The sequence below is a fragment of the Neofelis nebulosa genome, chromosome 8 (assembly GCF_028018385.1).
Source record: "Neofelis nebulosa isolate mNeoNeb1 chromosome 8, mNeoNeb1.pri, whole genome shotgun sequence".
Lineage (NCBI taxonomy): Eukaryota > Metazoa > Chordata > Mammalia > Carnivora > Felidae > Neofelis > Neofelis nebulosa.
The window spans coordinates 82,379,942-82,407,725 of NC_080789.1; the positions used below are offsets into that span (position 1 = coordinate 82,379,942).

At 34.8% G+C, this 27,784-nt stretch overlaps 1 protein-coding gene across 2 annotated transcripts; it reads left to right on the forward strand.

Annotated features, from left to right (window-relative positions):
- The first annotated feature begins 81 nt into the window (after positions 1-81).
- Positions 82-26,830, forward strand: INTS13 (integrator complex subunit 13). 2 transcript variants are annotated; one of them, XM_058743284.1, is made up of 18 exons: positions 82-220; positions 436-606; positions 1,565-1,800; positions 3,725-3,799; positions 7,432-7,634; positions 8,001-8,081; positions 8,816-8,906; positions 10,346-10,474; positions 11,867-11,951; positions 14,411-14,500; positions 14,917-15,024; positions 16,098-16,276; positions 17,378-17,548; positions 17,801-17,955; positions 18,295-18,525; positions 20,316-20,455; positions 25,567-25,702; positions 26,470-26,830. In XM_058743284.1, the coding sequence occupies exons 3-18, from the start codon at positions 1,576-1,578 to the stop codon at positions 26,507-26,509; spliced, it is 2,139 nt and encodes a 712-aa protein (XP_058599267.1). In that variant the 5' UTR covers positions 82-220; positions 436-606; positions 1,565-1,575; the 3' UTR covers positions 26,510-26,830. The 2 variants fall into 2 exon arrangements, with proteins under 2 accessions (XP_058599267.1, XP_058599268.1); XM_058743285.1 differs by having other exon boundaries at positions 128-606; positions 14,935-15,024.
- The last annotated feature ends 954 nt before the right edge of the window (positions 26,831-27,784 follow it).

Here is a 27,784-nt window from a genome sequence, read left to right on the forward strand (position 1 = left end):
CCCTATTAATCTACTCAGGCTTTGGCTTGACTTCTCGCAAAGTGTCGCGAGTTTTGACAGGGGAAGCCGGCCTGGGTGGAGAAACCGAGAAAGGGAGGCCGGGTGGAGGCCTGGTGGGAGGGCCTTGCGTTAAGAGAGCGTGGCTGGCTTAGGCGGTGCTGTGGTTGGTACTTCGCTGTTGTGGAGGCTCTATGGTCGCCCGGATCAATCTTCCCAATGGGTTATTGGGAAAATTAGTCGGTAGAAAATCTTGAGCGTCGGAGGCATTTTTTTCTTGGCTCCGCCCTCTTCCTGTTCTGCGAGCTGGGCGTCTGGCCCACCGAGGGGGAAGGGCAGCTTGGCGGGGCTGTGGAAGAGGGCTTTGCGCACGCGCGAGTCAGAGTGTGTGAGTGTTTGTGTTCACGCGCACGCGCGCGCGCTCTTGCATTTAGGAAGCCTGGGAAGGACCGGTGTGCTAGGAGATGAGCGGGGAAAGCATAGTTCCCTGTCTTTGGTACCAGACACTCCTGACTGTGCGCTGACCCTCCCCACCCAGCCAGCAGCCTTTTCCAGAGAGGCTGTGGTCCATAGCCTCTGTTCGTTTTCACTGCAGGACCAGGCACGAAAGTAAGCAAACCTCTATCCTGAGGTCTTCCCTATTCACTCACCTTGTACTTTCCACCCCCCACTCTCCAGCAGAATGTGACTAGGTTTCTCAAAGAAGAGTTTGCATGAAGGGGAAATGTGTTTGAAAGCAGAAGAAAATAGCTAGATCGTATAAAGTCAGTTCGGTTTGATGAACACTTTGCTTACCATGTGCTTTTTGAATGTGGATTGTCTATTCAGTATAAGGTTTTATTTAGCGAAGCAAGGGAGTTTTTATAAGAAAAAGTTTAAAAGTTTCTCCTCTCCAGCTCTGTGAATGGTAGCAACTAAGTTTTCTGTTCTACATGGTAAATTACCATGGTGTTTCAAATACTAAGGGGGAAGAGTTTGAATTTGGGGTCTTTATCCTAATGCGAAGACCCGATATGCAGTTGTCTTAGGAGATGTTTTTTATATTTGGGGCTTTCCTTTTGCTGTCACTCCCCTTTCCTGTTAATTCTGGCTCCCCTCAGCCTTTTTCAGAAGTCTTGAGACTTTTTGGAGGGAAGCCCAAAACTACTGACTTGGGTTAGTTTGGGGGTTTGTGTGTGATGTCAATTAGGAAGAATCATCAGAAGTGTATTTGAAGAGGATTTATCATTTGTTATGTTTGGTATTATGGAAGGCAATCGACCACGGTTATTTGTAAGCATTTATTCCTGACAATTTTAAGTTCATTCAAAAAGCAAAATTTTGTATGGACTGTAATTTTGCCTGTGACTGGTAGAGTGACAGCTTAATATGGTGTAGCTTATCCCTCAAATTGATAGCTACTTTCTAGTCATGACCTCATTAAATCTTGTTGGATAAATTTCTTTGAATACTGATTATTCATGTTCCCTACCAAATCTTTTTGAGGAAAAGACACTAATTAGGAACAATTTAAGGATATTAAATGTCATGTATAAGACATTTGGCTAATATATTTTATCCCTTACAGGTTAAAACAAAATGAAGATTTTTTCTGAATCTCATAAAACAGTATTTGTTGTAGATCACTGCCCTTACATGGCAGAATCATGCAGACAGCATGTCGAGTTTGATATGCTGGTGAAGAATAGGACCCAAGGAATCATCCCTTTGGCCCCCATATCTAAATCCTTGTGGACTTGCTCAGTAGAATCTTCCATGGAGTATTGTAGAATAATGTATGATATATTTCCTTTCAAAAAGCTGGTGAGTGTGAAGTACAAGAAAAATCATGATTTGGGGGGATGGACTTAACTGCCTGTTACATTTTTTAATATAAGAATTTACTATAGATTTAACTTGAAACTGTTTACTACTTTAAAAATGTGGTATTTAGAACTCTTCTTTGCAGTTAATATGTTATGTATGTTTAATTGGGGCCAATAACCATCATAACAGCTAACAGTTATGGTGCGTTTACACATACCAGTCATATCCAAAGTATTTCATATTTATTAACTCCATTAATTCTCACAACAGTCCTATAAGGTAGCTACTGTAATTACTGGGACAATATTTGAAGTATATAATAACCCGAATAGAACAGGCACTGACCATTGAGAGCTATTGCTGGCCTAAGCAGAAAGGATGTGGGCTGTGGGCAACGTCAGATTGTGTTGGTGTGTACGATCTGAATATCAGCCGTGTTTATTATTGCCATGTTGGAGATGTAGAAACTGAGGTAAAGACAGGAAAGTTGTCCTGAGTCACACAGCTAAGTTAGACACAGAACCAGAATTGAACCTAAATAGGCTGGCTGCTCATAGTGTTAGTGAATGCACACTAAACTGCTGCAGGATTTGGCTGTTAGAAAGAAATGCTCTTAAGAATGCTAAGAGGAATTTGTTTTTATCTACAAGAAGAGAGATTGAAGATTGATAGATTCCAGATATGAAAATTACCTTCAGATTTCATCATTTCAGCTATTTTATTTTGGGAGAGTCATTTGGTTAGCCACAAGTGGATGATTTGCTTTGTCTCATTTGGAGCAGCCTAGGCTGGGACCTAGCCAGTTCTTAGACTGGCACAGGCAGGGCAGTAACAGTAAGGCTGAACATAGAGAATCTATATATTCAGATATATTCCAAATTAAATGTAAGTTGTTTTTAGTCCTTCAGTAAATTGTGCATTATGTAGGGTAAAAAAATACTAAAGGGAGGATAACTAGTCATTTAGAGTGCAGGCTTTGGTTCAAATTCTGGCTTCATCAGCTACCACAGTGTGACCTTGATCATATTGCTTAATTTCTCCAAGTCTGGTTCTTCCCATGTAAGCATAACACCTACTTCCTATGATGTAAGATTTCAATGAGATAATGTAACTGAAGTGGCTAGTAAAATGTCCCTGTCAGGTAAGGCTTAGGAGAGAAGGCTACTTATCACATTTATTAGGGGTGCAAAACTAGTATTTCATGGATGGTAGGAAAAAAGATCATGGATTAGATGATATAGTCCAGAGGAAAGAAAGAATCTCACCCTCCTCCAAAAGAACATTCGTCATTTTATGTATTTTCTAATATATCCTTACTAGCATTATCATCTTCTGTGATAGTATTTTTTTGGTTTGCATTGAAGTCCAAATGCACTATTTTGACTTTCAATGCCTTTTGTGATATGGCTACTGCTTATTTCTCTGAGCTTTCCCCCCACCCCTTTGCCTGTTCTGACCTTTTCATCCTTTTGAGGCCTTTGCGTTTGCTGTACCAGGAATTCTCTATCCCCAGCTCTATTTATGGCTGTTTTCTTTTGGTCATTTTGGATTCCCCCCAATTGCCACTATAGACCACCCAACCTAAAGTAGCTAACCAATTTCTTTTTCATAACATTTGTCACTCACTGAAATAATCTTGTGCATTTATTTGTTTGTATTCTTCCCATACTGCCCTCTGTCTTACCACTACCCGCAAACCCCTGACTTTCCCCACATTGTGAGTGATACATCTTTCATTCATCACTGTATTCCCAAATCCCCAGTGCCGAGGATAGCACCTGGCAGATACTAGGCATTCTGGAACTATAAAGTGAATGAATGAATCAGCAAACCAGTTCTAGTAACTGCATATTATTTTAAATATGGTGTGATTTCAGTGGAATTGGATGTGAATACTAATTCTGTCTTTGAAATCTATCAGGTGAATTTCATTGTGAGTGACTCTGGAGCACATGTTTTAAATTCTTGGACTCAAGAAGACCAAAATTTGCAGGAGGTATGGTTAGGTTTTGAGCTGTGGCCATTTTTGAAAATTATCTGAATGTGGTAATACTTTCTTGAAAGATGATTTAAAAGATTTTTTTTTATCACTATAGTATTTGCACATAGTTTTAAAACAACTACTACTAAAGGAAAGCCAGCTATCTTCATTCCAGTCTTTCCCCAATTCCTAGAAGCAAACTTTCAACTCTAACTCATCTAGTATTTACTTCCATATTTCAAAATAACAAATTTTTACTGCTATTGATAGAATTCTCAATTTAAACTTTATTTTTTTATCATTATTGTTAGGGAGGAATTAACTTTTATATTCTCTGCCACCCATGCCCCTCTACCTCCCTTCTGCCGTTCCTTCATTTTCTCAGTGTTGTTATGTCAGAATTTTTGTTAATTCAAAATTGCATATTTGCATTATAATATCTATATAAAGTGTTACTGCTAAGCTAAGTAGTATATGTGGTTATTTCCTTTCTCTCTCTCTCTCTTTAGGTTTTATTGAGGTATCATATAGCACTGTATAAGTTTAAGGTCTAAAACATAATGATTTGTCTTACATATTATTTCCTTTCTTGTGTGACTCTTTGTTTATTCTTACAATTTATCATTTCCTTCTTAATTGCTCAATTTTATGTATATCTGTTGCTGCTTTTCCTCATGTTTCTACAAAACTTCCCAATATTTTTATCATAAATGTATCAGAAATGTAACAGCTTCGTTTTTTTTGTCTTGAAAAACTTGTTGGAGCAGTCTTTTGCTCCAGTTTTAGCTGGCCTCTTAATAGGCCTGGTGCTTCTTAAACATTATTTGTCTAAGGATATTGGGTTTGTGGTAGCTTATGTTCTTTGCTATTGTTGGTTGGATGGAAGACTTCAGTTTATTGGTTTCTTTACTGATGAAGATGTATCTGAGAGACAGCATTAGTGAAATTTTTGGATACATTGTTTGAATTATTTCATGTTAAAATTTTTTGTTAATGGATGGTCTTCAGTGGAGATAATCTCATGTTGTAAATGTGTTTTAAACGGAACATTTTTAAAGAAAATGTGTTTATCCCAGTGTTTGGTCTTAAAATGTTGTGATTAGTATCATCATGTATGTAAATATATCTAACCCTTTATTCTTTTGAGGTAACTCACTCAAGCAGCAGGCTTTTATTGGTTTGGCTTTGCATTTATATCACTCCAGAATGTTCTTTATTCTTTTTTTTTTTTTTTTTACTTGAAAAAGTAACATTAAGGATTCTGTACATTCTCCTTGCATTTTCTTTTTGAAATGGCATGTGTTTTGCTTTACTTCTTTCAAGAGGTACTGTGAAAGAAGCTTGAAGTCTCTCTGTTGTGTATGAAAAAAAAATCAGTACAAATTGGCATAGGTTTTCCTTACTGCACCTCTGCAGTGCAGTAAAAGTTGTGCATCTCATAATGGCACATATACCAATGATAAGAGAATTGCTACTTCTCTCTGCTTTCTGAACGTGAAGGCACATTGTATCACACTGATTGTTTTTAAGTCGTGAACAGAAGGGGAAACTCCAGTCTAGTTCGGAAGGCAACTGTATAGCAGCTCACTGGTATTTAAGATTATATGAAATAGTTGACATGTTGTATAAATTATATATAATCTTGGCTGTGTTAACACATTTCATGTTTAGCTTTGGTTATCCATGTCACACCTTTCCCTAGTTATTGTCAACAATCATGAGTAACAAGTGGAATAGATCAAAGACAAATTTGGGGGCTAGAAGGATTTTAGGTGTCTTTTGCTTCGACTCCTTCATTGTGCAGGTGAAGGAATGGAGCCCACAGGGGCTATATGTTGTTTGACTTCTATACCTGGGTCCAGGGCTCTTTCTGTTATGGCACATAACTCTATCCTACACATCTTAAATTTTATCACCAAAAATTGTCAGATTTCAGGAGTTTGGGTCTGATTTTTGTTGGCTAAATTAAATCAAGTTTGCAAGTATTATACTAATGTGGGACAGGTTATATTAGTATTTTCACTTTTAGGTTAGGAGGAATTGACCAGGGTCACACAGTATTAAAAGGCAGAGCCAGAATTTTAACCCATCTCTGTCTGACCTTAAAAGTTAAACTTGCTTTCTGCTACTTTCTTCAGGACCACCGAATCCCTCCCCTATAAAGCTACTTTTTATTGAGCTTCTCCTATGTACCAGAGACTTTATATAGTCATTTATACACAGTCTTTTTTCTTTCTTTTCTGGTTACTTTTTATGAATAGGTAATACCTATATAGTTTAGAAGTAAAATTTACATACATATACATACACATGTACATATGTACACTTCCACATACATGTTTGTGTTAGTAAACGGGAAAACTTTCCAACTCATCCCCTGTCTCAATGAGCGTGCTGGACCCTGCTTACACCAACTTTGCATTCAGTGAATCTTGACATCTCCCATGGTGGGGGTATTTTATTTAACCATAGATACTGGCAAACACTACAGATGAGGGCTTTCCCCACACTTTGGGGAACTGATGTACTAGCACATCACTATTTATCTCCACCACTATTGGTTTTTCATGGCTCATTCCAGAGTGTCTTTATGCATATACAAAGCAAAGTCCTTCCATTTTGTTCCTTTTCAAGATTGTTTCGGTCATTTTCAGTTCCTTGCAATTCCATATGAATTTTAGAACCACCTTGTCCATTTCTACAAAGCAGTCGGCTGGGATTGTGACACAGATTATGTTTACTCTGTAGTTCAGTTTGAGTAATGTTGCAATTTTAACAATATTATGTCTTCCAACTCATGAACATGGGATGTTTTATATCATTTAGATCTTTTAATTTCTTTCAGTGATGTTTTGTAGTTCTCAAGAGTATAAAATTTGCATTTCTTTTGTTGATTTTATTCCAAAGTATTTTATTTTTTTGATGCTATTATATTAGAATTGTTTCCTTTATTTTCGGATTGTCCATTGCAAGTGTGTAGCAATACAATTTGTTTTTGTGTATTGATCATGTACCCTGCAACTTGCTGGACTTATTATTTCTAACAGTTTTTTAGTGGATTCCATTTGACTTTCTACATACAAGATCATGTCATCTGTGATATAGAGATAATTTTACTTCTGGCTCCTTCTATTTCTTTTTCTTAATTGCCCTGGCTAGACCCACCAATACAGTGTGAAATAGAAGTGATGAGAGTGGACATCCTTCTTCTGTTTCTAATCTTAGAACACGTACAGGCTTTACTATGAAGCATGATGTTATCTGTAGGTTTTCTTAGATGCTATTTTCTGCTTGAGGAGTTTCCTTCTATTTGTAGTTTGTTGAGTATTTTTATCATAAAAGGGTCTTGGATTTTGTGAAATGCTTTTTCTGTGTTTATGGAGATGACCGTGTGATTTTTAAAAATTGTGTTGGTATTGACATTAATTGATTTTTGGATGTTAAGTCAACTTTGCATTCCTGGGATAAGTCCCACTTTGTCATGGTGTATAATTCTTTTCATATGTTGCTGGATTTGGTTTGCTAGTATTTTGTTGAGGATATTTGTGTCCATATTTTTAAGGTACGCTGGTCTGTAGTTTTCCTGTGATGTCTTTGTCTGACTTGTACATACTCTTGTCAACATAATTATTTTCCCTTTTACTTAGCTAATGGCAGCATTAGCTGCTGTTGGGCCTCCTAATCCACGAGCAGATCCAGAATGCTGCAGCATTCTGCATGGTCTCGTTGCAGCAGTGGAAACCCTGTGTAAAATTACAGAATACCAACATGAGGCTCGTACTCTACTAATGGAAAATGCAGAACGTGTTGGAAATAGAGGACGAATAATTTGCATTACTAATGCAAAAAGGTGAGACATTAATCACAGTAATTCTTTCACTGAGGGAATTTTAATGTCTTGTTGCAGTTTTTACTTAAAAAAACAGGACAGCATGTTAGCGGTTAAGCATATCTCAGGTGGCCTAATACTGAAGCTGTATTTATCCAGTTCTTAAATAGTCATTTCAGTGAAAGCTGTTTAGATTGTCATCATATGGGTTAATCTGACTTTTTCTCACTAGTTTTTCAGCTGGCTGTTTGGTATTGTGAATGAGCATACTGAAGACCGTCCTCACTGAAGTAATTTTAAGTGCCTATAACAAGATACTACAGCTAAATAGTGTGTTTAATTTCTTCTCTTACTGTTTATTTAAGTTTGTTCTTTTTTATGCCATAGTGATAGTCATGTGCGAATGCTTGAGGACTGTGTCCAGGAAACAATTCACGAGCATAACAAGCTTGCTGCAAATTCAGATCAGTGAGTATAATCATCATTGAAATACATATTCCATTTTATAGTCATGTATTTCATTATAATTACTCCAATAATTTCAATAGTAATTGGTAGTATTCCCTTTAATTCTCTACTGGCTCTACTAGTTAGTCAAAAAATGTATATTTGATATTTATGTAGGGAAAACAAAAATAGCTAACAGTTAATGAATCTAGGTTAAGGGTGTATGGGTATTCATTGCATAGTACTTTTCCTTTAGCTTTTCTGTAGGTTTGGAAGTTTCAAAATAAAAATTTTTCAAAAATTAAAACCATTTTCAAAATAAAAGACTTCTAGCATTGAAAATCCTATGTTCTTAGAAATAACCATTTATAGGTAATGGTTAGGATTGCCTGATTTTGTCCTTAAAAATCATTAGTAAAAAAAAAAAAGGAAAACAAATGTGTAATATATTCATTTTCTCTGTGGTAGTTATCTATGGAAAATTTTCCTGATTATAAGACATTTTCCTTTATTCTGTTTTTCAAACATACAAGAAAGTATCATATGTGCATTTGAATTAAATTCATATATTTACTAAATGTCCATACAAGTACAGCAATTATACAGTTTTTCTAAATATTTAGCTTTTGTGTTAACAGTAGTATCTGATTATAGAGATGCACTGTTTTAGTATATTAAACTCTTAATAGTCTACCTACCTGGTTTCTTTACATACTATGTGTTTTTAGATTCTAAGTGAAAAGTTTCTCTTTAAGTCTCATGCAGATTCAGAAGTGTGAACTGGTCTTGATCCATACTTACGCAGTTGGTGAAGACAGCCTTGTGTCTGATCGTCCTAAAAAGGAGGTAAGTGCAGAAGTAATGGAAGAAAAGATCATTGTCATTTATTAATAATAAATGCTGAGAAGGGTTAGCATAAAAATAATCACATTGCCAACATTTTCTGCCAAGAAGATATTTAGAGTTCGCAAAGCCATCTCTGTGGCAAAACACCTAGTTGGGTTCTTCATGTTATAATTGTAGATTTTAAAGTGTTTTCTGTTTTGCTTGCCTATTGAAGTTTAATTAAATGGGTTGCAAAACCATACATAGTGTGTATTGATGCTAAAATTTCAATTACTGTAATGGATTTCATTTGCTTTAATAACTTTTTATTGTATAAAAATCTTTTTTTCCTCATTAGAGGAGTAATACACTTCTTAACAAAAATAGACTCTAATAACAAATTAATTTTACCTATCCAGAGGATAAAAAGCTAAAGCTAATTTTTAATCTTGCTTTTACTTTTTAAATAAATTTGAACAATTTTAAAGGAAAAAATGGGTCTGTTGATTTTCAAATGGATTTGCATCATGTAATATTCTCCCATCAGTGGTCTGTGTTTAGAAATATAGATGTGTGTATTTATATAATTAAACATGTATGTTCTTATGTTCTGTTTTTTCTCTTAGCCTTAGTTAATATAAACAGGTGAAGTATTATCTTAGTCTGAATTTTTTGTAGCTAACTGGTATTTTTAGGTCTTTAGCTCTTTCATTGTGTTTTTAGGTGGTTTCCAGTGTAAACCCCTTTTCTGTTAACTTTTTTCTGCCTCTTTCAATAACATGGCAGTATGTTGGCTTTCTTTGTAATAACTAAACATTTATTTGTAACAGATATTATAGATATAATAGGTATAATAGGTAGTGTATACATATTATACATAAGATATATGTATATCTACACTTTATCTTGCCATAAAGTAACTTTTGGCTGCCTGATCGCTTTTATTTGTGATGAAATATGTTTGTGGCAGTTCCCGTATTCTTTATAATAAGCAGTTTTATCTGCAGGTGTTTTTCCTCTCCATAAAATTACTTATTTTCTACAGTATTTCTGTGGGCCCTTTCAAATCCATTTTGCATATAGATAAATAGAAGTAAAAATTGTAAGTTAAAATAAATATTTGAATCAAAGACTTGCACTCTGAGTGTCAAGAGGAAAAGGACTTTGCCTGTTTACTGCTGTATCCTCTAATAGCTCATGTAGTTTCTGGCATACAATGTAGTAAGGTCTGCTTAGTACCTGTCTGTTGAATGAATAAATACATGAACATTTCTTGCTAAAATAATAATCATAGTTAATTTATGGGCTTTTTTTACTTTTTCCAAATTCCAAAAACTAAAAATATTTAATATTTATAGACTGAACTAAAATATTTGACACCAGGTCACAATGTATTAACGTTGGTTTTTTTTTTCGTATATATATATATATATATATATTTTTTTTTTTTTTTTTGGTAGTTATCCCCTGTTTTAACCAGTGAAGTTCATAGTGTTCGTGCAGGACGGCATCTTGCTACCAAGTTAAATATTTTGGTACAGCAACATTTTGACTTGGCTTCAACTACTATTACAAATATTCCAATGAAGGTAGGCAGTACTTTTTCTTGCTATTTTGAAAGTTCTGGTTTGCTTTTTAAATATTTGTTTGACATGTATTATTTATTTTGATTGGACCTTAACTTTTTCTCCCCATATCATATTTTCTGTTTTGCTAGCCCACATTCAGTGTCTTTGACCAGGTCAGTACATAGTGAAAAGCAACAAAAAGGATCACAGAACAAAGTTCTGTAGTTTTCTTTCTTGTAAGAGTACTATATATCAGCTTTTTGTTTTTAATTTTGTTCTCATTATTTTCATCAAAATACAATTTCTATCTTAAATGATTATTTTTTCTGTGATTCTTTTCCTGATGGTTATGTTATTAGATTTTACTCTGTGCATTCTAGTGGATCTTTTATTTCCTGTATTTTTGTTCTTGCTCATCTAGTATGAAGGTGTTTGTAACTAATAGGCCTGATTATAGAAAAAATAGCTCATAGTTTTTAAAAAGTTTATTATACTCTAGCTGAAAAACCAAAGATGTAAGTTTTATGATTTTACTAATGGATTTTCTTAGGAATCTGTTGGTACCTGTTTATTTCCATTATGTCATCATTAAGTTGTCTAGGACAAGCACAGTTTTAAGTCCAATTTCATTGTTTTGCCGCCATATGACGAACACTGAATTTCATGAGAAGTATAATCTATTCATTATTAATTTCCTCCTTATAAAATGGCTGGCTCTTTAATAGAAATTGTAGCCTTATCTAATAGAATGGTTTGTATGCAGAAATTATCAAGTAAAATAGCATAATATATTTTAATATGTATAATTTCATGAGGTACAAGAAAAATACTCTGAGGGTGACAGATACCTTGTTTTTTAAATTTGATCATATTTGTGTGCGACTTGTGTGACCCTTTCTTCAATCTTTGTCTTTTCCCTGTAAACTGATGTTATTGAAGTTCTTATTTACTATTTAGTGAAAACAAGTTACTAAACTTGTTTATTAGTCTGTATTTACTATTTTATATAACTGGTGTTGCTAATTTCCTGTAGGTATTTAAAGATGCTATTTCCTCCTTTAAACAGCTATTTCACTTTGAATTTGTATAAGCTACTTCAGTTATATTTATAAAATGTATTGGCAAGACAATGCATTTAGAGAAAAAAACTCTAAAATTCTGGAAGAGTCATTTATGTTAATTCTGATGTAAGAAAAATCATTAAATACTTTATTACTTCTATATAGCTAGTAGTTTCGTAGAGTTCATATTGCATTGGAAAATTATTGCATCTTTAAATAGATTACTGAGCAAACTGTCCCAATATTATAGCTAATTATTGTTGGGTATATTTTATCTCACTTTAAGCAAAAAGCAAAATGAATAATAACTTCATTATTTTGAAAACTAAATTATTTTAAATTTTACTTTAAGGAAGAACAACACGCTAATACATCTGCCAATTATGATGTGGAACTACTTCATCACAAAGATGCACATGTGGATTTCCTGAAAAGTGGTAAGAAAAGGACATTGAAGTTTCATTCTGTAAGATCTAACCTATGAAAGCATACTAACAACTTTCAGAAGTTTGTCAGTAAACAGACTTGATTGGCTGTAGTCCACCTCTTTCCACACTTATTCCACAATACTGTCTACTAATGGCCATGGAACTAGTGTTCTGTAGAATTTACTTTGGGAAACACTAGCCTCCTGGAACAAATACTGAGATAGCCGGTACAGTCATGTCATAGTTTGTCTTTTGCAAGCAAACCACCTTGGGAAAGCAAGAGGAACAAGAACTGACTTGAAAGAGTGAGAGAGTTCCAACTTGCCTGCATAAAGATCAGTTGTTCTGAAATCTAAATTTGTTGTTTTCTTCTAAAAATTATTCAAGTCAGTAGGTCTCATCACCAATATCATAATTTCTGCAACTCTATTAGCATAACTTGGGAGAAGGCTCTGGAGTTAGTAGATCAGAGTTTTAGCTAAAGCTTTGCCACCAGCTAGCAAGATCTGTATGTTTCTAGACTTGAGTTTGCACACTTTAATAAAATAAAGATGCTGGATTAGATGAACTAATAATCCATCCATTCCTAAAAAATTCAGTGAAATTGCCTTTAAGTTTTGACATTTGATTAAATCCTTTCTAATGTTTTCTCTGTAAGTTGATGCTATCAGAGAATTAAATGGTTAACTTTGATAATGTTTTATACATCTTTTTTGAAGTTAGTATCCATCAACCAGTCGTAACATTTGTTCAGTGTATAAGAAATCTTGAAATTAATCTAATACAAATTTGTAATGTGAAAAAAACTATTAAGATAAACAGATGTATTAATGTTTAACAAAGGACTGTAAAGAACTTGTTTTTGAAAATATGTGTGGAAATTATATCACTGAGTTAATACCAACTTTTAAAATACTTTAAAACAAAAAAATGTTAAGAATATCCTTTGTGATGCAAAATATTTCTCTAAGATAGTAATTGACATGTTGTCTGTGTGACACAAGGGAACCATTTGTAAATGCTGTAGTAGCACTATGAATAGGGTGCTGTGGGATCACGAGGGTTGCATGTGATTATGCCTCCGTGACTTAGGCAAGCTTTACAGAGATGACATTAGAGCTGGACTTTGATGAGTAGGCTTACGCTTTAGCTCAGATAGCTTCCGTAAGCTGCAGACCTGTATCCCCTACTGCCTAATTATATCTGCTAGATGTCTCTCCGGCACCTATAACTCAACATTCCCAGAGCAACTTAGGAGCCCTGCCCCCTGAACTGGTCTTCTACTGTCCCCTCTCTTAGTGAATGGCCCTATTGTCTATCCAGTTGTTTAAGGCAGAAACCTCAGTCATCTTTGAGACATCTCTGTATCATTCTTCATATCTAGTCCATCATCACATTTTCTTGATTTTACCTATTAAGTGTCTCCCAAATACATTCATACAACTGCATCTCTACTGCCATTACCATCTCCCTGATCCAGCCTATTATTTTCTTACCTACTATCCCTTAGTAGCCCCTTAAAATGGTGTGTCTCCTCTTGACCTGTGAGCTAGAATAGCTTTCAGAATGCTAATCCTGACCATGTTCCCTTAGCTTAAAACCCTTTATTGTTTTTGTTACCCTTTAGATAAAGACCCAACTGTTTAAATGTCTTACCAGTCCCTGCATTGCCTGGCCTGTCCTCCTTTCCATTTTCCTCTCACAACGTACTCCTGTTTCAGTGCAGAGGCCAGAAACTTCATGCTCCTTCCTGTCACAGTATCTTGACATCTGCTGTTTTTTCCTTGCTCAAATGTTCTTTCCTTCATTTCTTTAATTTCTACTTATCCTTTGACAACTGAAACTAGTTTTTTCACTTCTCAAAGAAACCTTCCCTGGTGTCTTAGATTAGGTCAGATCTCTGTGTATAGACGCTCATGGCACTGTACACATCTCCTTCAAAGCGTTGTCAACTTTATAGTCCTCACTTGTTCATTATTATTTTCTTAACATCTGTTCACTCTGTTTTACTATAGACTCCATTGAGGCAAAACATGCTCATTGTTACATCTTTTTATATTTCTTTTCTAGATCCCTCATTTTATGGTTCTCCTCATAAATTCATTAGGATTCAGTTCATTTTAGATTCCTGACACTTTCTTTGAGTATTTGACCATATTATGATTTCATGGTGTCAGAGGAGAACAGTTGTATATTATTAAAATAAACAAAAATTTTTGCTGTTGACTTTCAGTGCAGTGTCTGAAATGATTAAATTAATGAGAAATTTGAAGATAATTGAATATTTGTTTTAATCAGAGCTAATATCTAAACTCCTTTTGGTATTATTCTAGGATACTTTATAGAATTGATGTTCTCCCAGAGGTGTTTTCTCCTACAGAGTTTAAACTGTTTTGGAAGTCTTACTTAAGTAAATGATTTGAAGTTTGTGATCTATTTTGTAATGTCTCTCTGGCTTATTTTTAAAGGTGATACTCACATAGGTGGCAGCAGTAGAGAAGGCTCGTTTAAAGAAACGATAACATTAAAGTGGTGCACACCCAGGACAAATAACATTGGTAGGTATTTTAAGGAAATTGAAAGAGGGGTGCCTGGGTGACACAGTTGGTGAAGTGTCCAACTCTTGGTTTCGGCTCAGGTCGTGGTTTCACAGTTTGTGAGTTCGAGCCCCTCATTGGACTCTGCACTGGCAGTGCGGAGCCTGCTTGGGATTCTCTGTCTCCCCTTGCTCTCTTTCCCTCCCTAACTCATGGTCTCTCTCTCTCTCTCTCTCTCAAAATAAACTTAAAAAAAGAAGAAAAGAAAGGAAAAAAGAAAAAGGAAAGGATAAATCAAGAGGTTCTTAAAGTGGGTATATGTAGGGATCATTAGTTTATTTTTGAATTTATGTTTTTCATTGTTTTAGGGGCTCAACGAACATTTTTTCCCCCTCTTTTAATTGTGGAAATAATTCCTTTATATTCTTTCAAATCAGTGTTTTCTCCCATTTCAGAATTACACTATTGCACTGGCGCTTATCGAATTTCACCTGTAGACGTAAATAGCAGACCTTCCTCCTGCCTTACTAATTTTCTTCTAAATGGTAATTTTCAACATTTAATTGTTTGGGCTGAAAATATTACAAGTGAAGTTATTAGTAAGGATATGTGAAAATCTGTACTCTGGAAAGCTCTTTTAAGATAACCTAAAACTGTTTTATCTTCGAAAACTCTTCTAAAGTTACCTAATTGTAAATACCCTTTTAGCAATTTTATTAATGTTTAAAAAAAATAAGATAACTTTATGTTTTCCATATTGTCATAAAAAGTTTTATTTAAATATTTTTAAGTGTTTTTAATTTTAAAATTTGGCTGTTAGAGTCTAAGTTGATTTTTTTGGTAGAATAATATAGACTACCCAGGCCTGTTAAATTTTAAATTGCAAAGTATATATAGACCTCTTTTTGCACACTGTACCTTAATCATAAATAAACATTGCATTTTCAGTATTATGCCATATGATTCTTACCTATATGACTCTTAAGTCTGTGGTTTCCTTGTGTGAAAATTAAAAAAAAAAAAATTGGAGTCCATTTACTAAATTTAAATTCTTAATAGCTTCTCCAGTTGATTCTTCTGATTGACTAGATTTGAAACCACTGATGTGATGGGTCAAATTTAAGCAAAATTTGATTTTAAGACTGTGTAACGTGTAGATTAAATAACCTTTGGTCATGTGAAATAGAAAGTAGTTATGGTAACTGTGCTGATAAGGAGGTATTGTGCAAGTACATTGAGACTTTGCTTTCTCCCCCAAATGTTGTGTAGCTTTGATAGCTAGAGAGTTATCCAGCAGTTGTCTCACTGTTCTTCTTGATGTCCAGGAGAAAGATTGTATGTACTTGTAATGTATAAAGAATGTAACCAAACATTGTACCAGAGACCACTATACTTACTTTGGAAAACTGTACAACTATGTAAGCTTTGAGTGACCAAGAGAAAGCTAAGGCTAGAATTCAGACTTTTAGGACTTGAAATGCAGATATACTGAATTAGCTATGCTGCCTAAAATATGAGGTTTAATAAATAAAATGAAAAATCTAGACATAAATAATGAGGAAAAAAATAACAGCCTATATGAGCTTCATCACTGATAGAGTAATCTTGCTTTTGACAGGTCGTTCTGTTTTATTGGAGCAACCACGAAAGTCAGGTTCCAAAGTCATTAGTCATATGCTTAGTAGCCATGGAGGAGAGATTTTTTTGCATGTCCTTAGCAGTTCTCGATCCATTCTAGAAGATCCACCTTCAATTAGTGAGGGATGTGGAGGCAGAGTTACAGACTACCGGATCACAGTAAGATTCTAATACTTATAAATTTTGTTTTGAGCCTGCCATCATTCAGCAAATATTTATTAAATGCTTATTACATGCTAAGCTCTGTGACAAAATGGGGTTTGGAGAAGTTCATGACTTATTATTTTAATTAGGTGACTTTCCTGCAATACTTGCTCAAAAGAACTATTTATCACTATGTGGTCTTCATTATGTATTCAGTGTATATCGAGAAGTATATGGGTAGCATTGACACCTGGAATTACAGGAAAGAATGGAAATTGACTTGAATATTTCAGGTGGAAGTTTACCTTGTGGTAACTTAATGGCAAATAAAAACAGTTCAATGTTTGGATTGCTATTTTGAAATAACACTAAATTTTTGTTATTTAAAGATATATACAAAGAAATTGTGTCTATTTTGGGTAGAAATCCTATTCTCATTTTAATTTTTCAGTTCCCCTCCTCTTTTATATATTTAGTACTTTATGGTTGTCTACTTTGAGGTGGTGGTGGAAATTAAATGTGATTCATATATAGGAATGTACTTGGTAAATCACAGAAGTGTTATAGACTATAGGTAATTATTTTTGATTAGGCTTTTATTTATTATTTTTATATCTTTTTTAATAAGGAGAAAATAAGTATTCTTTGCAGAAAATTTAGAGAATATAGATATCTTTTTTTAATCAAAAACAATAGCTGTAAATTACCTATAATTCCATCATTCATAGATAACCACTGTTAACATTTTGATGTTATGTCAAGGTAATTTTTAAATAAGCATTGGTATTCTAAGATGATTAACTCCTTCCTTTATCTGTAGATGATATAAAAGAGTTAAATTATAGAAGTGAAGAAAAATGAGTGTTCTTGGTTTTTAAAAAGTAGAAAGAACCATGAATGCATTGATGTTTGAGCCTTTCTTCCATCTCCATTGTAATAAAGGCTGAGAGACTTCATGTTCAAAAAGATGGGGAGAATTAGTAAGGGAACTGTTAGAGAAAATACTTTGTTGCGTATCACAGGAGAGAAGGCATCAGGGCAACAGACTATTACATGTAATCCATACTAAAACATAAGAAAATAGTTTCTAATTTTATTTTATTTGGTTATCATTAGGATTTTGGTGAATTTATGAGGGAAAACAGATTAACTCCTTTTCTAGACCCCAGATATAAAATCGATGGAAGTCTTGAGATCCCTTTGGAACGAGCAAAAGATCAGTTAGAAAAACACACCCGTTACTGGCCTATGATTATTTCACAAACCACCATTTTTAACATGCAAGCGGTAAGTATTAAATAGTTTTCAACCTTTCTTTTTGATTAGTTATATGTTTTTTACAGATAATCATTTCTCAAGCAAAGAATGAAATATATGAGTTTGCTACAGTTAAAGAATTAGTAATAGAAAATTGAAATGATGAATATAGGTTATCTCACTATGGTGATGTTTAAAATCAATTGAAGTTCTCCCTAGATGCTTTGATATTTGTTTTTCAAGACAGATTTTCTTTTTATTTCTTAAAAAAAATTCTAACAGGTAGTTCCATTAGCCAGTGTTATTGTGAAAGAATCTTTGACAGAAGAAGATGTGTTAAACTGTCAAAAAACAATATACAACTTAGTTGATATGGAAAGAAAAAATGATCCTCTACCTATTTCCACAGTTGGTACGAGAGGAAAAGGGCCTAAAAGGTAGCTTTTTTCCCTTGCTTTCTCTATATATCACATTTACTTGATGCAGACTGTTTTTTAAGCTAACTTATTTCATATTGTAATTTATATGATTGAAGGTATATATATATGTGTGTGTGTGTGTATACATAAGTGTTCATATGTATATGATTGAGATGAAATGATATAAAATCTAAAATAGCAGAATCGGATACATTATAACTTAGAATTACACCACTGTCTAAGAAGAAAGAGTCTGTGTTTAATGATTCCTTTTATTTTATTTTACCAGTAGCAAGTGATACTTCAATATTATTTAAAGAGTATTTCTAAAAATGTCATTTTCAATCTTTACTTCAGAGACGAACAGTACCGTATCATGTGGAATGAGTTAGAAACCCTTGTCAGAGCTCATATCAACAACTCAGAGAAACATCAAAGAGTGTTGGAATGTCTGATGGCATGTAGAAGCAAACCCCCAGAAGAAGAAGAACGAAAGAAACGAGGAAGAAAGAGAGAAGACAAAGAGGACAAATCAGAGAAGGCAGTGAAAGATTATGAACAGGAGAAATCTTGGCAAGATTCGGAGAGGTGACTTGTTGATAATGTAGGACCGTGGTGCTTTTTGGCACTTCACATGCTGCATGTAGCACATTCAAACATTCATGTAATAGTAGTTCACTTAATGTGTATTTGTTTCATTATCTAACTATAATTTTTTCATTCTTAAAATCTGAAATATCCTGGGCTTAAGAATTACAGGGATTTTTTGTTTGTTTGTTTTGCTCTTAGGGGCAAAGGTAGTGTTGAATTTTTTAACGAACTTCTGCAAATCATAACATACCATATTTGATATCAGTATTTGCTTTATGTGTTATGAATATCAAAGACATGGTTTCATTTGTTCAATAAATACTGAGTGCCTGTGATGTGTCAGGCATTTGGTATTAGATTCTTGCCCTGGAAGAACGTACAGTGGTTGTGATAGAGACAGGCATGTAGGTCATGGGTTACAGCAAAGGGTGGAAGAGCTGCTATAAAAATAGGCACAGGATATCCTTGGGAGCACAGAGGAAGAACACAGAGGGAGCACAGAGGAAGGTTACTTCTGAAACCCTTCCTCAGTAATACACTCTTTCCTTAGTTTGTGATTTGTACGGTTATATCAGAAAAAGTAAGAAAGTCTTCGAAATGAAAGAATCATAACATTTCAGCTGGCTTTGTCTTCTACCTCTTTGCCAGTAATCAGCAAAAAACCAGGTAAATATTATAATGGCAATGTTAGTAATGTCCTTAGAAACAAAACAGTTTACTGTGGAAAATTTCAAACATATACAGTAACAGAACAAATAGCTACTCATTTATTTTTAACAGTTCATGGCAGATCTCATTTCATATCTGTCCACAACCACTCACCTCACCAGCACCACCACTATACCTCCCACATGGGAATATTTTGAAGCTAATTCTAGAAATCCTATCATTTCATCCAAAAATAAGTAGAACATTTTATTCTCTTTGACAGTAGAAGTTCATTTCTTTCTTAGGGCTACTGAACTTCTGAAACAGAATCAGCTCACTTTAAGAAGAGTGGGGGGAAATATTCTCTTTCAGACACCACCGATCTTTATATATGTTGAAAGTGTTTCTGTTCTCTGATGAAACTCAAAATGAGCTTGGAGTTAAGTTCTTAATTTGTGGAATGTAAATACATTTCCACAGCACATAAATTAGGGCACAAATAGTACATTTTTTAATCTTATTTGTAATTTGAAAGAGTATTTTGTCCATATTTGTAAAAATTAAAACTGACATTTCTTCCAAAGATCACATTTCTGACCTCTTTAATTTTAACTTCTTAAATTTTCTCTCATTTTTTCATATTTTACAGCCAACTATATTAATTATTAAATTATGATGAAGGAAAAGGGAAATCTGTGTTTAATTCAGTCAGTTCTCTTACCTGATTTTAGGTTGAGATTTGTATTTTTATTAGTTTCTGGGTTTACTTTGTGAGAGCAGCTATCTTTTACTAAAAGCAGTATACAAAGTCTAATTATTGAGAGCCATTTAGAGTTCTAAAAATTTAAACTATGGAACATCTGTCTGGGTGGCTCAGTCGGTTAAGCATCCGACTTCAGCTCAGGTCATGATCTCGTGGTTCATGAGTACGAGCCCTGCATTGGGTTCTGTGCTGACAGTTCAGAGCCTGGAGCCTGCTTCAGATTCTGTGTCTCCCTCTCTCTCTTGTCCCTCCCCTGCTTGTGCTCTTTCTCTTGTCTCTTAAAAAAAATGAATAAACGTAAAATTTAAAAAAACATAAAAAATAATAAAACCAGTAAAATTTAAACTTTAGATTTTATTGTGTGTCCCTCTAACAGATTGAAAGGAATCTTGGAACGTGGAAAAGAAGAGTTGGCTGAAGCTGAGATCATTAAAGATTCACCCGATTCCCCAGAACCTCCAAACAAAAAGCCCCTTGTGGAGATGGATGAAGCTCCACCAGTAGAAAAATCAAAAGGTAGGGTAGAGCTGTGGGGGTAGCTGTGTTTGTAAACAGTTTTCCAGTTTAGTTCTGTTTTCTGCGGTGTCATTTAATGCTGTTGCCTATATGAGGAAGAGCTACTAACTGTTCCCGGATGTTGTTGAGGAGGTTCTGTTTACAGCCTTGGAAAATGCAGGCAGTGAATTTATTTCTTGACATTAATGAAAAAGTAGTGTCATACCTTCATTAATGAAGCCTGTGGAAAATAAGCACTTTCACTACAAAGTCTGTGTTTTAAGAAATTTTAATTCTGTAAACTTGAATTCATTTATGTTCCTGACTCTATACTAAGTGTGCTGGGTTTAATGAAGACAGATTTCTTTTCCCTAAACTGCTTACTGAACTTAAGGAAAGCGCTTACATTACCCATCTATAAAGTGGTGTCAGTGAGTTTCAGTAAAGGTATTATAAATAATATTTTCACTGTAAAAAAAAAAAAAAACTCATAATGTTTTCATTTCATTTTATCTCTTATTTATAGACTGAAATGCTTCATTTCTTCTTGAAGGAATTTTGGGTAGCAGGGCTGTGAATTGGGTTTGGGAGCTCCTGAAATCATTGTAGGCTTTAGTTGTCTTGAAGATAAACTAGATTTAGGCCTTTTAGGATAAATGACAAATAGATAAAAGGATTGTTTGGTTTCTTGCCACTATGCCTCTCCTAAGCAATAAGACCCAGGGGCTGGCCATATTGCACTTATTGGCATCTCATCCTAGAGAGAAGCCTTGTTTGTTTTTATATACTCCTTCTGGAGGGAGGGAGGGAGAGAGGGGGAGAGAGAGAGAGAGAGACAGTGTGTGTATGTGTGTGTATGTATGTATGTGTATATATATACACATACTATATATATATACTGGTACATGTAAAATATTCTCCTTTCACTGATTTCTTTGGAGCCAGAGATAAGAGCGATCTTATCATACTTGCTTTCAAGCATTTGCCAGGGTTCCTGGAAAGTAAATAAATGTCTTGATAAATTGTTCTATTTTTCATAGGCCAAAATATGCCACTGTTGATTAGGATGAGAAATTTAGGTTTAATCTAAACAATGCATTAATGTTGCTTGTAAAATAGAACTCCAAAAATTATTTATTAGTGGCAAAAAGTTGCAAGCAACCAAAACACTGTTAGGAAGAAAATAACTAAATGATGGTGTGTCCATAGGGCAGAATTTATATAGCCCAAGAATAATTATTGCTACAAATGCCCACTGTTTCCTCTTGCTAATGCTAATGTTCCCTCTTCCCCCTTTATTCCAGTGTATCATTCAGATTTCAGCTTAAGCAAGTCTTTTTTCAGGAAGGACTTCCTTGATCTCTGTTCACAATTAAGTTAGGTGCTTCCATTGCACCCCAGGATTACACTGGAGTAGCACTTAGAGTCCTGCATTGACATTGCTTATTGACATCTTGCCTCAGCTACTAATTGGAAACATTTTAAAGGATGGGCTTTTTATTTTTTAAGTAGGCTCCATATCCAGCCTGGAGTTTGAACTCATTTTTAAGTAGGCTCCATATCCAGCCTGGAGTTTGAACTCAAAAGTCTCATGCTCTACTGGGGTACCTGGGTGGCCTCAGTTGGTTGAGCTTCTGACTTTGGCTCAGGTCACAATCTCGTGGTTCGTAGGTTTGAGCCCTGCGTCAGGATCTGTGCTGACAGCTCAGCCTAGAGCCTGCTTCGGATTCTGTGTCTACCTCTCAGTCTGCCCCTCCCCTGCTCACGACCTCTCTCTCAAAAAAAAAAAAAAAAAAAAAAAAAGCTCATGCTCTACCAACAAAGCTAGCCAAGTGCCCCAATGCTGGGATTTTTAAAAATTTACTCTTAATATCACTACCACTCAATGCAGTCCTGGCCCATAGTAGAAGTTCAATTATTATTTGTTGAATGAATAAATGAATGAATGACGTAAAGAAAAAAAAAAACAGGCTACAAAACCATATATACCATTATTTCCATTTTGTTTAAAAAAAAAAAGTTCATATCCACACATACACTTGCTTGTCACTTTAAATTAAATAGATCCCTGATGCTTCACACACTGGAAACACTATATAGAGTGGCCCAGATGAAAAGCAACTTGGTTTCAAACAGAAACCATGTCTCTTTTGAGCAGCAGCTTATACAGGCCTTGTATTATATAGTTCAGTTTCATCTGTTTTGGAAAATGACTTCCCAGGACTGTCCAAAGTGAATTTTGTGCCTGATACATACTCTACATATAAGGTTGGGCTATTCCAAACATGCTTTCTGGATTGGATGAAAATCTGTTCAGCTTTTTGTACAACGCAATAGCAGAAAAACTGAAGTGTAGTTTTATTGATATAGATTGCCATTGAAAAAAACTAGAATATTTATAGGTGTTAGAGCAGTGGTATTATGGATGATTTTATTTTCTCCTTTATATGTTGTTGTCTAAATTTTAACTAATGAACATGTATTAGTTTTATAGTGAGAAAAAGTATTTTTGTTCATTCAGTTTTGGAAAATGTGTATGCAGTAATTTTAACTTTTTTTGGTGTGCAATTCTGTGAATTTAGACAATGTATATAGTTGTATATCAATTGCACCACAGTCACGGTATAAAACCGTTCTGTCACCCCCAGAGATTCTCTAGTACTGCTCCTTTGTAAGCACCCTATACTTCCCTTGTCCCCAATCCCTCATAATGGTTGATGTGTTTTCCTTCCTATGATCTTGCCTTTTTCAGAATGCCATTTAAAGTGAAATCTTAAAGTATGCTGCCTTTTGAGGTGGACTTATTTGATAAAGCATAATGCATTTGTGATTCATCTGTGTTGTGTGTTTGTCAATAGTTTTTTTATTCCATTGTATGTGACTAGCTTTATTAGAATCTCATTTTTCCAAACTGGCTGATTGTGCACCAGAAATTAGTGAGAGTTCTGGTGGTTCTGTATCCCCAACAGTACTTGCTGGATTTTTTTCTTCTCTGACAGGTATAAAGTAGTTTTTCAGTGTGGGTTTAATTTCTATTTCCCTCATGACTGATGATGGTAAGCTTTTTTTCATTCGCTTATTTTCCATCTGTATATATTTTTCTACTAGAAGGTTCATTCAGGTATCGTAGTTATATCTAAATTGGACTGTTTAAGAGTTTTTTTCTTAGATTTTGAGAATTCTTTATTTTTTCTGGATATAAATGCTTTGTTGGATATGTGGTTTGCAAATGTTTTCTCCCAGTCTGGTTTGTGTTTCTAACAGTGACTTGCAGAACAGAAGTTTCTAATTTTGATGAGGTCCAATATATCAAAACTTTTTTTATGGTTGTACTTTTGGTGTTATCTATAAGAAATCTTTGCATTGCCCAAACTCACAGAGGTTTTCTCCTACATATTCTTTTATAAGTTCTGTACTTAGATTTTACATTTAGGCCATGAACCATTTTGAGTTCATTTTTTTATTTTTTCCATATGGTAGAAGATATGAGTCAGTGTTCCCTTTTTTTTGTGTATGCAGTGTCCCAATTGTTCTGGCAGCATTTGTTGAAAAGACTGTTTTTCCTTCATTGAATTGCCTTTGTATCTTTATCAGAAATCAATTAATTTGATATGTGGAAGTCTATTTCTGTTTTTGCTTTAATTGTTTTAATTTTATTTTTAAGAGAGAGAGAGAGGAGGAGGAGGGGCAGAGATAGAGGGAGACACAGAATCTGAAGCAGGGACCAGGCTCTGAGCTGTCAGCACAGAGCCTGACGCGGGGCTTGAACTCATGAACTGTGAGATCATAACCTGAGCTGAAGTCAGATGCTTAACTGACTGAGCCACGCAGGCACCCGTTTTTGTTTTTTTAATGTTCCATTGATCTATGTATCTGTCGTTTTGCCAATATAATACTGTCATGATCACTATAAGCAGAATCTTAAAATGAGGCAGTAAGTCTTCTTTTTTCTACTTTTCAGAATTGTTTTAGCTGTGCCAGTGCTTTCTCTTTTCATACTGTGCTGAAGAGATAACATAGCAAGCTTGAAGCTGTTATCTTTAACAAAGCCTGCTTGCAAGTTTGGCCCTTGTTTGGCATCTGACAACTTGGCTTTTAAAACATTCCCTAAATGGTGAAGTTATTTTGTCTTACATCTGAGGTGAACACTTACTTTCTACCTAGGAGTATGGAATTTTGGTAATTGTAGTTTGGCAGAGGATGCATTTGTGACCAGTTCTTTTTTTTTTTTTTTTTTTTTAATTTTTTTTTTTTTCCAACGTTTTTTATTTATTTTTGGGACAGAGAGAGACAGAGCATGAACGGGGGAGGGGCAGAGAGAGGGAGACACAGAATCGGAAACAGGCTCCAGGCTCCGAGCCATCAGCCCAGAGCCCGACGCGGGGCTCGAACTCACGGACCGCGAGATCGTGACCTGGCTGAAGTCGGACGCTTAACCGACTGCGCCACCCAGGCGCCCCATGACCAGTTCTTAATAAAAACCCAGGACTCTGAGTCTCAAATGGGCTTTCCTGGAAGAAATATTGTATATCCATGGCTGCATGTTTGCTGCTGGAGGGAGTATGCACTTGGGGTTACCCCTCACTCTAGGGAGAGAGCATGGAAAGCCTGCAAGTGGATTCTTTTGCCCTTTGCTTAGTGTATCTTTTGCTCTTACTGATCTGGCTGTGTATCCTTATTGTGTTGCTGCAGTGATTCTTGGTTGTGACTATAACTTGGCTTAGTTAATTGAATCCTTCCAGCAAATCACCAAACTAGTAGCTGGTCTTGGGGACCCCTAAACATTTAGAATAAGGAAAAGATTATATTGCTTTAATTATATAAAATTAGCGATGGTAAATTAAAGGTACAATTTTTTAATTTGTAAATTTGGGGGCCGCCTGAGTGGCTCAGTTAAGCATCTGACTTCGGCTCAGGTCATGATCTCATGGTTCATGGGTTCAAGCCCCACATTGGGCTCTGTGCTGACAGTTCAGAGCCCACTACAGACCTTCTGTTTCCCTCTCTCTGCCCCTCCCCTGCTCACGCTTTGTCTCTCTCTCTCTCTCAAATACATTTTTTTTTTTAATTTGTAAATTTTGAGGTAATGAATTATTACACCTTTTTCCTCTTCTTTCACACTGTAACACCAGGGCCAGTGTCCTTATTATCCCTGTGGAGTAATAGAATCAATACTGCCAATTCCAGAAAACATCAGGAGTTTGCTGGACGTTTGAACTCTGTTAATAACAGAGCTGAATTATATCAACATCTTAAAGAGGAAAATGGGTTTGTATTATTTATTGTAGAAATTGGTTTTGTGAATTGCTTTAAGTTAAAAGTAATAAACGTTGCTTGTTTGTCGTGTTCAGTAATTTTTTATTACTAATGTAATGAGCTGATATGTGTTACCTCTAAAGAGAAAAAATCTACTTCCTTCGGTTCTTGGTACTTATAAAAGACTTGATTACGTTGATCATAACCTTGAAAATATATATTCCTTAGAGCATTTCATTGCTCAGTAAGCATCATAGAGGGAAAATTGGGGAACACTTGATATACAACAATGAATCTGTATAAAATAATGGGGGAGAAAAACTTTCCTGTTAAGTAATACAGTATTAGGAATATTGACTTTAATTGAACAAGTCTCAAGTCTGATTATTTTAATATCCTTTTTGGAAGACCTCTTGAAAATGTATTGGTAAAGGAGTTTCTTTACTAGAAAAGGGGAAAAGGAAGTAAATTTTTGACTAAATGGTAGAGGTTTTTTCCTTAGCTTTAAGTTTGAAGAGGTATCATGAAAAAAGTAGCCTTTGAAATGAAACCTTGGGAAGGGGACTTATTTCCTCTAAGCTTCAGTGTGCATCCGTCTGTGGAACCAGGAACGTAAGAGTAGCAGAAGAATCCTAACTGTAGTCCTTTTCTAAAGGACGGATGTTCTTTTGTCCTGTGAATATATAAACAGTTTAATTTTGTGTGAAAGTTGGAGAAAAAATATGGGCAATTATTGAATGTTTTATTTTAGCAACTCATTTTTCTCTTCTGTTTTTCAGAATGGAGACAACAGAAAATGGCAAAGCCAGCCGGCAGTGAAGAATGACTTGAGGAACTAAAATTTACTATATTGCATACATATTTTGGGCAGAATTTGATATAAGTACTTTTACAGCAAGATTGTATAGTTATGTTGCCTGGACTGGTTTTTACATTTTTAAAATATTTCAACTGACTTTATCTTTTTTGTATTAATTGTAAAATTGGCACATATATCAAAAATATACATTTGAAATTTGTCCTTCCAAATCACACAAATTTATTTTATGGTAAACAGTGTTCCCTCTGGAAATGTTTTTTAAAAAATTCTTAGGCTTCTCTTTGCCAAATAAAAACTATTAAAATTTCTGAAATGTAAAATATTGGAGTATTCTTTTAGAAAAGAGTTGATTTAATGACTAACAATTTTTAGAAATTAAAATTATCAGGATTTAGGTGAGATTTGCAATGTTTAACATAAAATATTTCCTGTTAGTTTGCAACATATACAGTGCTTTCCCAAAAAACAATGTTGTTTTTATTTTATATTTTACTTTAAATTATTTTGTGTATGCATTGACCATTTAAAGGCAGAACTTTTAGGTAGTTGGTATAAATTTATATTTACCCATTTAAATAATGTTGCATTTTTTTTTCTGCTAAAAAATGTACTGTCCATTGGCTTTTTGTATTGAAAGAGAAGCATAAAGATTAATTCACAGACTTAGAAGAAAGGAAAGTTACTAGGTTATTGGTGTTTACCCCTGAATAGCATCTTGGTCTCCCTTACATCTCAGAAGTGTCATGGTTATATGGCATATGTTTGGTGAGTCTCCTTGTGCTTCTTCACCTGGAGGCTTATAACATGCTACAAGAAACATGTTACTCCAGTGTTAGATGCTAATTCTAGGCTTGTCATTTTTCCCTGAGTGTTGAGTAGAGGACGGAGAAAGCTTTATTTAAACCAAAGGTCAGTATTTTCTGTTAAAATGACTGGTGTTTAAACAAGGGTTAGGTGGGCTCCCTGGTCAAGGCAGTGAAATTTATATCGCTCTCTTTTGTCAACTACTGTCTTGGTCTCAGCCCTTTCATAGGTCCTCTCCTCTAGACTTGAGCTGTTTTTATCCTTACCATTGTGTGTAAATACACACTTACACAAATCCTACACAAGCATGACCAGGCCTGGTTAGCACCTCAAAGATTTAAGGAGCTGTAAACCCAATCCTGAATATATTCTGTTTGGGTTCTGATCTTTTGTGTTTTATTCTTGATACCCAGATTTCAACTTGTGCCCACTTGGGGACTCTGGTTTCTTTCTTTCTTTCTTTTTTAATT

Coding starts and splice junctions, on each gene's coding strand:
- INTS13 (XM_058743284.1), top strand. CDS start 1,576: ATGAAGATTTTTTCTGAATCTCATAAAACAGTATTTGTTGTAGATCAC. Junction 11,952..14,410: donor TGTGGATTTCCTGAAAAGTG/GTAAGAAAAGGA, acceptor TTATTTTTAAAG/GTGATACTCACATAGGTGGC. Junction 18,526..20,315: donor TCTTGGCAAGATTCGGAGAG/GTGACTTGTTGA, acceptor TCCCTCTAACAG/ATTGAAAGGAATCTTGGAAC.